The 12,404-nt window shown below is 40.5% G+C and overlaps 2 protein-coding genes across 3 annotated transcripts in view; one reads left to right on the top strand and one right to left on the bottom strand.

Moving 5' to 3' along the window:
• Positions 1–1,282: 1,282 nt before the first annotated feature.
• spryd4 (SPRY domain containing 4) lies at positions 1,283–4,439 on the bottom strand. The gene is made up of 2 exons (XM_005926192.3): positions 4,260–4,439; positions 1,283–2,221 (listed from the first exon to the last, which is right to left on the bottom strand). Exons 1-2 carry the CDS (start codon positions 4,390–4,392, stop codon positions 1,680–1,682), a joined length of 675 nt encoding a protein of 224 aa, XP_005926254.1. The 5' UTR covers positions 4,393–4,439; the 3' UTR covers positions 1,283–1,679.
• Positions 4,440–11,212: 6,773 nt separating this feature from the next.
• Positions 11,213–12,404, top strand: part of LOC102301226 (acid-sensing ion channel 1) — a 62,380-nt gene continuing 61,188 nt past the window's right edge. The window contains exon 1 of one of the 2 annotated variants that reach the window (XM_042222682.1): positions 11,213–12,356. In XM_042222682.1, the coding sequence (XP_042078616.1) occupies positions 11,995–12,356 (362 nt within the window). In that variant the 5' untranslated portion in view covers positions 11,213–11,994. The remainder of the gene's footprint in view (positions 12,357–12,404) is intronic. The other variant, XM_005926189.3, reaches the window with a different exon arrangement.

Genomic DNA, 12,404 nt, shown 5'->3' with positions numbered 1-12,404 from the left:
TTTGGACTTTACCATTGTTCTGAGTATTGGTCGGTTCAATGAGTGCTGTCAAATAGACTGTATATCAATGACCAATCATGATCACTAAGGAGAAGTTAATAGGCCTTAAGAAGTCAAGACACTGTAGTACATTAAGCAGTATATTTGACCCTGCGTGGATTAGAAATAATCCAAAATAACTTCAACTCGTGAATCCAGTTTTTGGATTTTAAAGTCATTAAAGATTTGTGCTGTAGTTATTCCACCCTGAAAAAGAACAGTTGGAAGAAATCATTCATGCTCACAATGAGCGTTATGTAAACATCTGACCATAACTGTTCAAAAAAACCATACAACTGACGGGGGCTGTAATTTCTTTTTACCATGACTGTAGTTAATGTCTGAAACACTAAAAGTACCGTTTCAGTCAGTTTCATATCAGACTCCTGTATGTCCAAATTAGTCTTTATAGGAAACATGAGTAACCTATTTTTTTTTTCCCATTTTCCTGTGTACATGACCATGCAGTAATTTCTGATCATCTTTGTGCAGTTGTCTTGATTTCTTTCTCAGCCACAAGATGTTCAGAAAAGGTTTTGACATGCCACACTGTTCAAGTTTCTGCTGAAGTACGTCAGGCGGATTGTCCACGTTTCTCAAAACCAGGATGTTGATTATATGTGAAACATATAAAACGGGTATTAATGCCCATGAGAAACACTCTTCTTTGTCAAGGCTTCAGTTTACTCTGCTGATGGACTGTGATGTGATTTTGTTTTCTTTTTTGCAATTTGAAAAACACTTCTCATTGGATATTCTTGTCAAACATATCTGAATGTGTCAGGTGCTGGGAACAGTGTACATTTGGGCTGACACAATATGTGAATGTGAATATAAGCTGTGCACATATATGAACGCAAACTTGTGTTTTATCAGTATGCAGACCTGTGATGATTTCACTGCGCTTCATTTGCAACGTGAACTGTTTTCACACACATGAAGTCTGGAAAATGTTGGGATGATGTCCAGTTTCCTTTCTCAAATGCCGCATTCAACAGGAGAAAGTTCATGTCCTGACAGTTCTCACTTCTGGAAATATTCTGGTTTAAGTGAGGGTGCTTCCTGCACAGTCTCCTCATTCTAAAGAGGGATTGAATGACGAGCGTGACTGTGTTGTTGCTGAAAAGTTCATGTGTGAAAACGGCTTTACCTGCAATGAAAAAGCAGTTTCCTGATTTGTATTAAAGCCTTAAGGTCACTGTAAATGACAAACTGTTGTAAATAAAAGAATGTAGAGGCAGCATCAGTGAAGTTATTTTATTAAATTTGAGTGTGAACATGAGCTTGAAAAATGCTTTGTTGACTTAAGTTTGCAAAGGTGGGTAATGCCAACACATTCAATGTAAAAAAAACGAAACAAAAACTTGGCAGCTGATGTTCCTCTCAGAGGTAGCACATGAGGTACACTTATAATTGCCTGAGGCTTGATGACATACAGAGTACTGGATGGGTAGAAAACATCTGGACCACACACACACAAAAACACACACACACAAATGTAATTAAGGTAGACATGATGCATAAAGATATTGCTTTCTTTTCTCCACTTATTAAAGATACTGTTCTCATAAGTACTGCCATGGTAACAAGCCTAGCCTGCTACTTTTCCCCGACCTTTACAACGATCACGCCATCCATCTTCACATCAGGCCTTCGGGCTCCTCCAGACCCGAGTGTGTGAGCAGCTCCCCATCCCAAAGTCCAAACGCCGGACACAGGGGGGCCTTGAACTGACCCCTAACAGTGTGAATGATCCTGGGCTGCTCCACGTCAACCAGCCCCAGGAAACCCCCTTCATAGTCAAGAAGGATCCCAACACGGTCCGGCTTGCCCACCAGTGTCACGGGAACTATCTTATTGCTGGTCATGGCAAACCACTTCCGCTGAGCATAACCAAACACCCAGGAGGAGCTGTTGGTGCCCACGCAGTCGTCTCTGGACATCGCCGCCTCGGCCACGCCCAGACGAAATTCTTGAGACTTTTTCACCGTCACCTCCCAGTAGTGTCGTCCGCTGCTGATCTTCTTGTCGCCGAACACGACAGCCCAGTCCCGGAAACGCTCGGGGTCATCTTGGACCTGGCTGGGGTCAAGGCCCATCATGCGATAGATGACGCCTGTGTCTTTCTTGAAGAGGTCCAGACTGCTGTGGGCTGTTCGCTCGTCGAGCCTGAACTGCAGACCTAGAGATAAAGACAACAGGAATGTATCTTTACATGACTCAAGTTTGATATCAGTTTAGTGGAAGAAAAAAAAAAAAAAAGTCTCTTCCATCTGTGATTTGCCTGCCTGTGAAAAAAGAAAGCAAAAGAGCATGGGCTACAGGAAAAGTTCTAACTAAGTAAGAGAGACATGAATCCTTTAAAAAAGTTGACCACCTTCTCCTTTCTTTCATATCAATAAAGAAACCTGGACGCTTTGCATACCAGCTTTTCTAATACTGTTGAATTCGATTCTCAGAAGATGCTGTGATCCGGACTATTAATTATCACTTTATTGTGGTTACACTGAGATTTGAGGGGGGGGGGGGGGGCGGTGGGCAAGCAGTCCCAACTCATCTCATAAATAATATTTAAATCAATCTGGGACACTGATAGGCGGGCCCAACAGTATTTGAATACACACACACACACACACACACACACACACACACACACACACACACCACTGAGAAGTGATTAAATAAGTTGACAGCTTTAAAAATATATGGCTTCAGTTACTAGGTGCTGTACGTCTCTTTTGCAAATGCATGTGCATTACTGAAGGCAGGCCAGTTCAGTACCCGGGATCTTCTATTATAAAGCCATGCTGTTTTAATAGGTGCAGAATGTGGTTTAACATTATCTTGCTGAAATATACGAGACCTAAGAAGAGACGTCACCGGATTGGAACATACTTGGCTCTAAAAACCTGTATATACCTATGGTGGCATTCCAGCTGTACAAGTTGTCAGATCCATATACACTTAAAGCAGCTTAATACCATCGGAGTTGCAGGCATTTGAACTGAGCATTGATGAAAAGTCAGACGGTCCCTCTTCTCTTTTTTTTTTGCTGCCTTAGGGCCTGAAGATCACAGGCACCCAATACAGAATTTGAGCTTTGTCCCTTGCACAAAAGATTTCACCAGTTTCTTTAAATCTTTTGATATTATACACTGTAGATGATGAGATATTCAAAGTCTTTGGAATTTTATGTCGAATAACATTATCCTGAATTGTTCCACAACGTGTAGATTGATTTGTTTTGCAGACTGGTGAACCTCTACACATTTTTACTCCTGAGAAACTGCCCTCTCCAAGATGCCCTTAATGAACACTTACTTTCTTAGTCTTTTCTTATGTGTTCACCTACTCACCCACTGAGCCAAAGTGGCACCCCTTGTGCCAACTTTTTTGAGATACGTTGCTCGCATCAACTTCAAAGTGAGCTAATATTTATTCATTAAAAAACCCCAAACACATTTGATATGTTTTCTCTTTTCTATTAGGAATAAAATACAGGATTATGAGATTTGAAAATCATTCATTCTGCATTTAGACATCTTCTAAACTTGCCAACAATTATCAGTGCATTACTTGGCAACTCGAAATGTTAAAAACCCTGATTTTTCTCCCAGGTTTAAGCCCATCGGTCTGTTGTACATTATCGTACAATTACTAAATTGACTACAGTATATCTTAGTATACACAGGTGCTCAAGTGTTTTCTAAATGCAATGGACATTAGAAAAGTAATAAAACTGCTCATTTAAAGGTACATTTACTCAGAAAAACAGGAGCAGCAGCACATTAACTCTGCACACATTTGAAGGCAGGAGTTTAATGCACCTATTTTCGGACAGTACTTGTTTCGCTGCTTTTTATTTCAGTTTAAACTTCTATTACTTCAACACTGTGCACACATACTATGGTCTATGTTTATTAAAATTTTAGTCCCAATGGGCGTGAATTTCAAGGTACAAAGACAGCTACGGCTCCGTGTGAAAACATCAGTCAGGCGTATCCGCACAGCTTTCTTTGTTTTTGCTTTAAATATAAATTTATTCGGATTTTATGACCACTTACAGCCCTTACTACTGCAGAAAAGATAGGCCATAACGGAGAATCCAACCACACTAACAAACATAACCCATTAGCTGTCAGGTTACGCCTGTTGAGACACTGACCTCTGAGGGGGCGGGCTCAAAAGCTAACCTTTATTTAACCACTACATTAACTCACTGCTGGCCGTGGATGTGGAGATGAAGCAGGTCCTCGCTGGCAGGTTGACAGCCCGCCTGTGTCCGGCTGACAGGGAGGAAACAGTACGTCTTGCCAGGCGACAGACACGAGCCGCACTCACGGGCATCGCCATGTTTTCGCTGCGGCTGCTGCTGTTCACGTTTTAGCTCCTTTTGCTCATCAAATGTAGCAGCTGCGCGCTCTGCCGCCCCCTGCAGGCCTGGAGAGTAGCACCGACACCCGCGTGGCCAAAACATTGATCAGTACCACGGACAGCAGCCTGCCTATTATCAATTATCCTTACATAATTGATGCATTATATATTATTTATTCTATCCATAATAAATAATACATACAGTAATATAAACATCATGCAATAAAGCATTTAACAGAAGGGAGCAACACTTTTGGAATATTTTAGTAATATTAGATTCACTACAATACATTTTCAATATTAATTATTAGTTTAACCTTTAAACAGCCTAGTAGGTAATTTATGGCCCTAGCTGTATTTTTTCTATGAGCAGTTGTGATGTATTTAAGAGCAAACATGTTTTCTTCCATGCATTTTTCAATCTACTTTTACAGGATTTAGCCCACTGCGTGGCATAGATAATACATGTATGTATTTCAGTATTACTGAATTATTATTAGTACTATTGAATGTGTGCATGAATGGTTGTTGGTCACTCTGGGAGTGGCTCAGCAACAGCCTAGCTGGGACAGGATACAGCCTTTGCAACAACATGGATGGATGGACGGGTGTTTCTATATACCGACCACAAGGTCTATTAAACCTGACACGACTTCAGTGAAGAGCTAGTACAAAATACATTTTATGCAAACATTATTACAATACAGCACACAAATTGACACATAGGGACAGTGTGCATCTGATTGTTGGGGTTTCTCTGTATTATTGTAGGGTCTTTACCTTACAATATTCAGTGCCTTCAGGCAACTTTGGTTGTGATTTGGTGCTATATAAATGCAACTGAATTTAATTGAATTGCACAAAAAGAGAGGTGAAGCCAGGGTGGAGGAGGTAGAGATGTGTGTCGGGGGTGATTTGTGACAGAAGGATAGCAACAAGAGGAAAAGGGAAGGTTTACAAGATGGTAGTGAGAGCTGCTAGGAATTGTGTTTTGGAGACAGTGTCACTAATAAAAAGACAGGAGGTGGATACTCCGATCATATATCAGTAATTATTATTATTATTTATTTGATGTGACCAAGATGGACCGGACTAGAATCAGAGGGAGTATCACAGGGACACCTCAGGTTGAGCAGTTTGGAGACAAAGTTAAAGAGACTAAGGTGAGATGGTTTGGACAACTGCAGAGGAGGGACGGTGTTCATGGATGTAGTGAAGGAGGATATGCAGATGGTACTGCCAGGAGCTCCATGTTGGTAAATAGTGAATTCTTTATTCACTCCCATTTTCCACTTCCACAGCTTAAAAGTAATCATACCAGTTACCATATTGGAATCACCCTGTAATATAAATATGTAATAATGAGCTCTTAATATACAGCATAAATAATATGAGATTGTATTGTGAAATATAACGTCTCTCAAATGCCAACTTCAGTTTCTGGTAGCAGCTGAATTTGTTTAAAGAATAGTAAATGGAGGAAAAATATCCTCTGTACAACATCGGCTTCAAACCAGGCAGTGAATCAGTACATGAAATATTCAGATCCTTTATGTAAGTAAAAAGACCACTACAAGAGTGTAAACTATGCTACTCAAAAAAAATAAAATAAAAATAAGGGAACACTTGACCATCACAGTGTAACACAAGGCCAGATAAACTTCAGGGAAGTATAAAGCACTGTGCATCAATTTCAGCTACATTGCTGCAAATGGAAGTGACAACAGGTGCACTGCAGAGGCAACAAAAGGCAATCCCCCCAAAAGGGAATGCTTTTGAACAGAACATTGGTCTCTTCTTATCCCTCCTGACTGATTTTTCTTTAGCCTTGCCTTTTGCTAGTTCCCTTGTCACTTCAGGTTGCATTAGACCTGCAGCTTAGTCAGGTTTCACAGGTCCTCCAGAGTGGCACAATCCATATGTGTTGTTGCAATAAGGTTTGCTGTGTCTCTCAGCACAGTCTCAAGAGTGTGGAGGAGATGCCAGAAGACAGACTGCTACATGAGTGAGTGGAAGAGAGCCATAGAAGGGCTTCAGCCCAGGAGCGGGACCTGTATCTGCTCCACTGCACGAGGAGGAAGAGGAAGATCACTGCCAGAGCAGTAGAATCAGACTCAGTGAGCATGACATGAGAGTCCAATGTCCTTTGATGGGACCTGTGCTCATAAACCAGTGGCATGCAGCTCAGTCAGCAGGTCTGCCACTGGCACTGCACTGTTCTCTTCAGAAATGACAGCAGGTTCACACTGAGCACGTGTGACAGACATGAGAGAGTCTGGAGATGCTGTGGTGAAGAATATGCTGCCAACAGCATCATCTTTGTGATATACTGTGACGAGTTCCTTTCATGTTTTTGAGCATTGAGCTTGTTTAGAAGTGAAGATCCTTCATGACTTTTACTAATGATTTTTTTTTATCATAATTACCTGACAGCCCATTCAGTTTTTAATTACTGTGAAGAAAATCTGAAATTTTCTGTTAGTTCAGAGAAAATATCCCTCTTTTAATATTTTACAATGGAACCACTGTAAAAAAACAAACAAAAAACAAACAACAACAACAACAACAACTGAAATTTCTAAAGTAAGCATTAACAAACAGGAACCTTTCTGTTTTTTAATGGTTTATACTGGTTTATCTTTTACTTACTTACTCTGGTGTAGCTTGCCAGGCTATGAGAAGACTGTAAAACTAACCAAAATATAGCTACGAGTGGAAAATGTATTCCTTTCTCTTATTTAAATTATTTTCTAAAGCCATCCAGTGGGCCAAATTGAAGCCTTTAGTGGGTCTTTCCTAGCCCCTGGGCCACATGTTTGACACTCCCTGTAGTAGGAAGCTAAGCTAGTTCATATATAGTTTTATGAGGCACCAGATGAGAGTTTGATTTACAAAGGAGGAGACCAAATTCAAAAGTAACAATCACTAAAGCAAATAAACCTCCATCCATCCATCCGCTTCCGCTTATCCTTTTCAGGGTCGCGGGGGGCGCTGGAGCCTATCCCAGCTGTCATAGGGCGAGAGGCGGGGTACACCCTGGACAGGTCGCCAGTCTGTCGCAGGGCTAACACACAGGGACAGACAACCATTCACACTCACATTCACACCTAGTGGCAATTTGGATTATCCAATTAACCTATCCCCACAAGCTGCATGTCTTTGGACGGTGGGAGGAAGCCGGAGTACCCGGAGAGAACCCACGCAAACACGGGGAGAACATGCAAACTCCACACAGAAAGACCCCGGCCTGATGGTGGAATTGAACTCAGGACCTTCTTGCTGTGCGGCAACAGTGCTAACCACCGTGCCACCGTGCTGCCCAAATAAACTATAATTAAATATATTTGATTAGAAAAAATATGGATATAAACAGAAATTGGAACTACTCAGTCCCATTTAAAGTCAAAATGACTTACATTCTTTTCTTAATAGTCAGTACCAGTCATGAAAAAAATTTCAGTGTTCTCTCCACCATCATGCACTTGTACGTAAGAGAGACAATCATTGCAGTCATGGAAACTGTAAACATGTGGAAAAAGGACTTTGCTTGACCACATAAAAAAAATATATATATATATATATATATATATATATATATATATATATATATATATATATCAGAATATATATTATATATATATATATATATTTAATTCAATACACATTCTGCAACACATATAGCTGTTTATGTAGCATTTGAGATAAGAACTGCTCCAAGGCACAGTGCCGAATGTTACAGGACGTTTAATGTCAGAGATGAGGACTTTTTCTTCTCATGCTGAGGTATTTAGGGAGCTCAATGCATCTTTCATGACATGTGATAAATATTTTGTGATATTAACAAAGCTTGATTCAGCCATGTTGCACAGCCGGATCTATTTTTTCACGCCAACATCCAGCTGAGGATAAAATGTCATTGTTTATTCATGGGTCCAATCTAAACATGGCACATATCATTATTTTTCCTTCCTGTGTAGCTCATAATGATCCTGTTTTGGGGAGAGCCTCCTTCCACATCTTTAGACTGTCTAATAAAAGATGCTTTTGAGTTTCATCTTAATTTCACTTCTGTTTTGTTTTTATTTTTTTAATGTTGCATCTTTGGAGATCACCAGTATTATTATGAAAGTAGAATATTAAATTGCTGGAGTATTTATTTAACGTATTGCACTTTATTGTATTGTTTTGTATGGTCTGTTTAATTCCAAATACCACTGAAATTGACTTTCTTTATTGCGTTTTTGGCCTCAAAACTCAGCAATCTTTCTAAATCTTTAAGTCTGTATTCCAGTCCTTGTAATGTACCCCACTATATCCTTATCCCCTACAGGCATAACAGGCTCTTTTCTCTCTGAGGCTGCAGTCAAACAAAAGAACTGCTCATGTCTTTTTTAATTCATATGAGGAGTAATATGACTTTAATCCTGGCGTTGGGATTGTCTGTGTAAGGAATGAACCTGTGGAAAATTCAGTTTTCTCCTTTGTGTGCTGAAATTATTTTCTTTGAATTTGACTTTAAATTACAGAGGGTGAGTGAAGTCATCTGCTATGTGAGAGTCTGTCCTCTTTAAAAATGCAATAACGTACATGGCGTTAACTATCACCTTCTAGGTTGATATTATAAAGGTGGAAATCATGAATATCTTTGCAGATTCAAATCACTTTGTTCCTTTAACTTCAAAGATTCACTGATTATGCAGTTCCCTCCCCTTTTTTCTCACAAACTTTTTCTTCTTTTAGAGTTCAAAGGAACTTCAGTACACATAAGGAATCATTTCCCTTAAGCTGGAAGATGTAGCTCTGACTCGTATAACAAAAAACAGTCAAAGCACCCAAATAGTTTCTGTTTAACAGGAAATAATGTTCTCTGAAAACCTTCTGCCAAATTGGCTATTCACTATTCTCTCATTCATTTGGATTTTGCCTGACAAATATAGGTCCGGTATTTACTTTCTTTCAGCTCAGCTTGAATACGTAAATGTCTTGCTCTTTTGATCTGACATTTGATTCTAAACAATTACAGTGGGAAGTTTACAACTTTTTCTTTTAACTCCCATTCTGTGGGAAAAGTTAGGTTGTACTGTATTGTGTAGACTCACAGCTTAGAGCATCCATTTTAGCTAGCAGCTGATCAGTTCTTAATACAATGCAAGTGTGCTAGAAACAAAGCTAGAAGAAAACAAAAAACACAGACAGACAGACAGATGGATGCTGCCATAATATCGCAATAGAATTTTTTTCATCCAAATGACTCATTTTGTCAGTTTTACTATTATACACCTTTCAGGTTTTCCAAATGGGCTTATTGTGTAAGAAGCTAATTATTCCAAATTGTCTTCACCAATCAGGCAAAATGTTACAATCCCTGACAGGTGCTAATAATAACTCTGATTATCTCTCTGCAATGGTACCTGCCATGAAGAGGCATGTATTGAGTAGCAGGTGAACACTCAGTTCTTGAAGTTAATGCTCTGCAAAAAGGTAAAATGAGCAAATGTAAGAATCTGTGAAGTGCTGACAAATAAGGAACAAACTGACTGCTGGATGACTCAGCCAGAGAGTTTCCAAAAAAGCATGTTTTGCGTGAATGGATGACTGGATATGTAAAGCGCTTTGGGGTCCTTAGGGACTAGTAAAGCGCTATATAAATACAGGCCATTTACCATTTACCATGTTTTGGGGATTTTGAGTGTTCTCGCATGTATGCACCAGTTCGAACCAAAGTCCTTCAAAAAGGACTTTTAACAATGTGTCTGGTGGGAGGCATGCAAGTGGTCCAAGATGAGACAGTGATTGAACCAGTGGCATGGGAGTTTTAATCAGGAGTCATGTCACTCCTGAGTTAGCTTGTTCTAGAAAAAGTGAAAAAATAAGGATTTGTTTTGGTTCTTAGCAAAATAGTCATTCGGGTAATACTAGCAGTACAACATAATACTTTTGTGTTTCAAACACATTCATGGATGGAGCCTGATCAGCGCTCGGTGTATGGCTTATTTAGTGAGTCAAAAATATACAGTTGCAGTACACATTTAAAAGTTTACAGTTTTACAACTGTTTATTTCGGTCCTGCTATCTTGGATTGCTAACTTGGGGTACTTTGGTCTACTGCAACTTTCTGATTTGCAAGTCCAAGTTGAGGGGGCGTTCTTCTTCTTCTTCTTCTTCTTCTTCTTCTTCTTATTATTATTATTATTCCCTCATTTAAACAGGTAATCTTATGTGAACGAAAAAACATACAAAAATTGAGTCAGCCACATAAACCAACACATATTACAACACACTTACTGCATCTCCCTTAGATAAAACAAAGGGGGTTGAAAAAAGTTGCTTTTTTCGGTTGCTCTAGCTGGTTAAGTATTTAGAAAGGTGTTAGTTTAACTCAGCAACGTAAAATAAAATTCCTAGACACAAAAACAAGTTTTGTCCGTTACTTTGTCTAAGAGCCAGGACAAAATAAAAATGAAAACGCACAGTTAAGTCAGTCACTGACTTAAATATATGCCAAGTAGCTGTTCTTATATGCCCAGTGAATCACCAAAGCCTCATTTAAGCCCCGAGGCAAGTTTGTATATTTTAAGGATGGTGATATCCTTTGATCATTTTAGACCAAAGTTAACAATCTGTATAAATGACTTGCTCAATATTCTATTGAATCCCTGAAATATCGATAGGGTGTAAATCACTGATTCAATTATATTTTTAAATAAATATATCCCAAGATAACAAATCCACTTTAATCTGCACAGTCTCTGAAATCCCACCTCTCGCTCTCTTTTTTTCTTTCTTCCTCCCGGCTGCCAGCTTGTGTAGTGCTGATATATAAAAAACAACTGGAGTAACTAACTCGCAGGTGAACAGCAGAGCTTCAGTCCACTGCTGCTTGCAGACAGACATAAACGAGCGCGCGGGGGGAGGAAACCTCACGACTCACCACAACAACCAACCGTCTGACTCCTAAACAGGTTTTCAGATTCCTGAGTAGGGTATAAAAAAATCTCCGGGTCTGACCTGAAAATCTGCGGACTGACTGTAAGGGGCATGCGTGCAGCGCAGCTACAGAGGAACTCTTTATGAACGGGCTGAAGTGCCAAGAAGGATTTCCATTTCTCCCACAGCTCCGGCTTTCTTCTCGCTGTAGCGCAGGAACGACGCGTGCTTTACTGGACTTATAATCGACCAGCGAATTTTCAGGCTGATGAAGCACTTTGTCAGCCCTTATATTGTTCTTTGCTTTTCTGCAGCCCAGCGAGAAACCTGCAAAACAACATTGTAGTGCAGCGGTGATGGACATTCGCTTTGGCGTCTCGGTTATGCACGCATTGGAGTCATTGTGCTTTTTTTCAAAGGCGCTACTTCTGCACACATCTCTCGCTCGCCTGACTTTCTTTAAAGCTTAAAATGTTTTGTCGGTGTGTGTGAGCGATGGCGTCCGAACCGCACCAGGTGACGGAGAGGTTATCTGCACGTTTGGACCTGTTCGCGTGGATAATGAGAATTTATGCCACAGGTGAATGAATATTTTCTGTTTTGAAGCCGCTTTCTGACTCTGGCATACAACTCGAGAGGGCTGCACGGTGAACAATGGATCTCAAAGTGGAAACCGAAGAAATGGAGTCAAATCAACCTCCACCCATAGAAGTTTTTGCGCACAGCTCGACCCTGCACGGAATCTCTCACATCTTCACGTACGAGCGGTTCTGCGTCAAACGCTGCCTGTGGCTCGTGTTTTTCTTGGGCTCTCTGACCTTCTTGCTGTACGTGTGCGTGGACCGGATCCACTTCTACCTCGAGTACCCTCACGTCACCAAACTGGATGAGGTCACGACCCCGATCATGACGTTCCCCGCCGTCACTTTCTGCAACCTGAACGCTTTCCGCTTCAGCCGCGTGACGCGCAACGACCTGTACCACGCAGGGGAGCTGCTGGCCCTTCTCAACCAAAGGTAGCTGTTAAAGAAAAGTTAATAGAGAGCGCTCCGAATTTAATTTCC

The sequence above is a fragment of the Haplochromis burtoni genome, unplaced genomic scaffold (genome assembly GCF_018398535.1).
Source record: "Haplochromis burtoni strain Fernald_Lab_line unplaced genomic scaffold, NCSU_Asbu1 Contig_91, whole genome shotgun sequence".
NCBI lineage: Eukaryota > Metazoa > Chordata > Actinopteri > Cichliformes > Cichlidae > Haplochromis > Haplochromis burtoni.
This window is presented reverse-complemented; position numbering and strand designations above follow the sequence as displayed.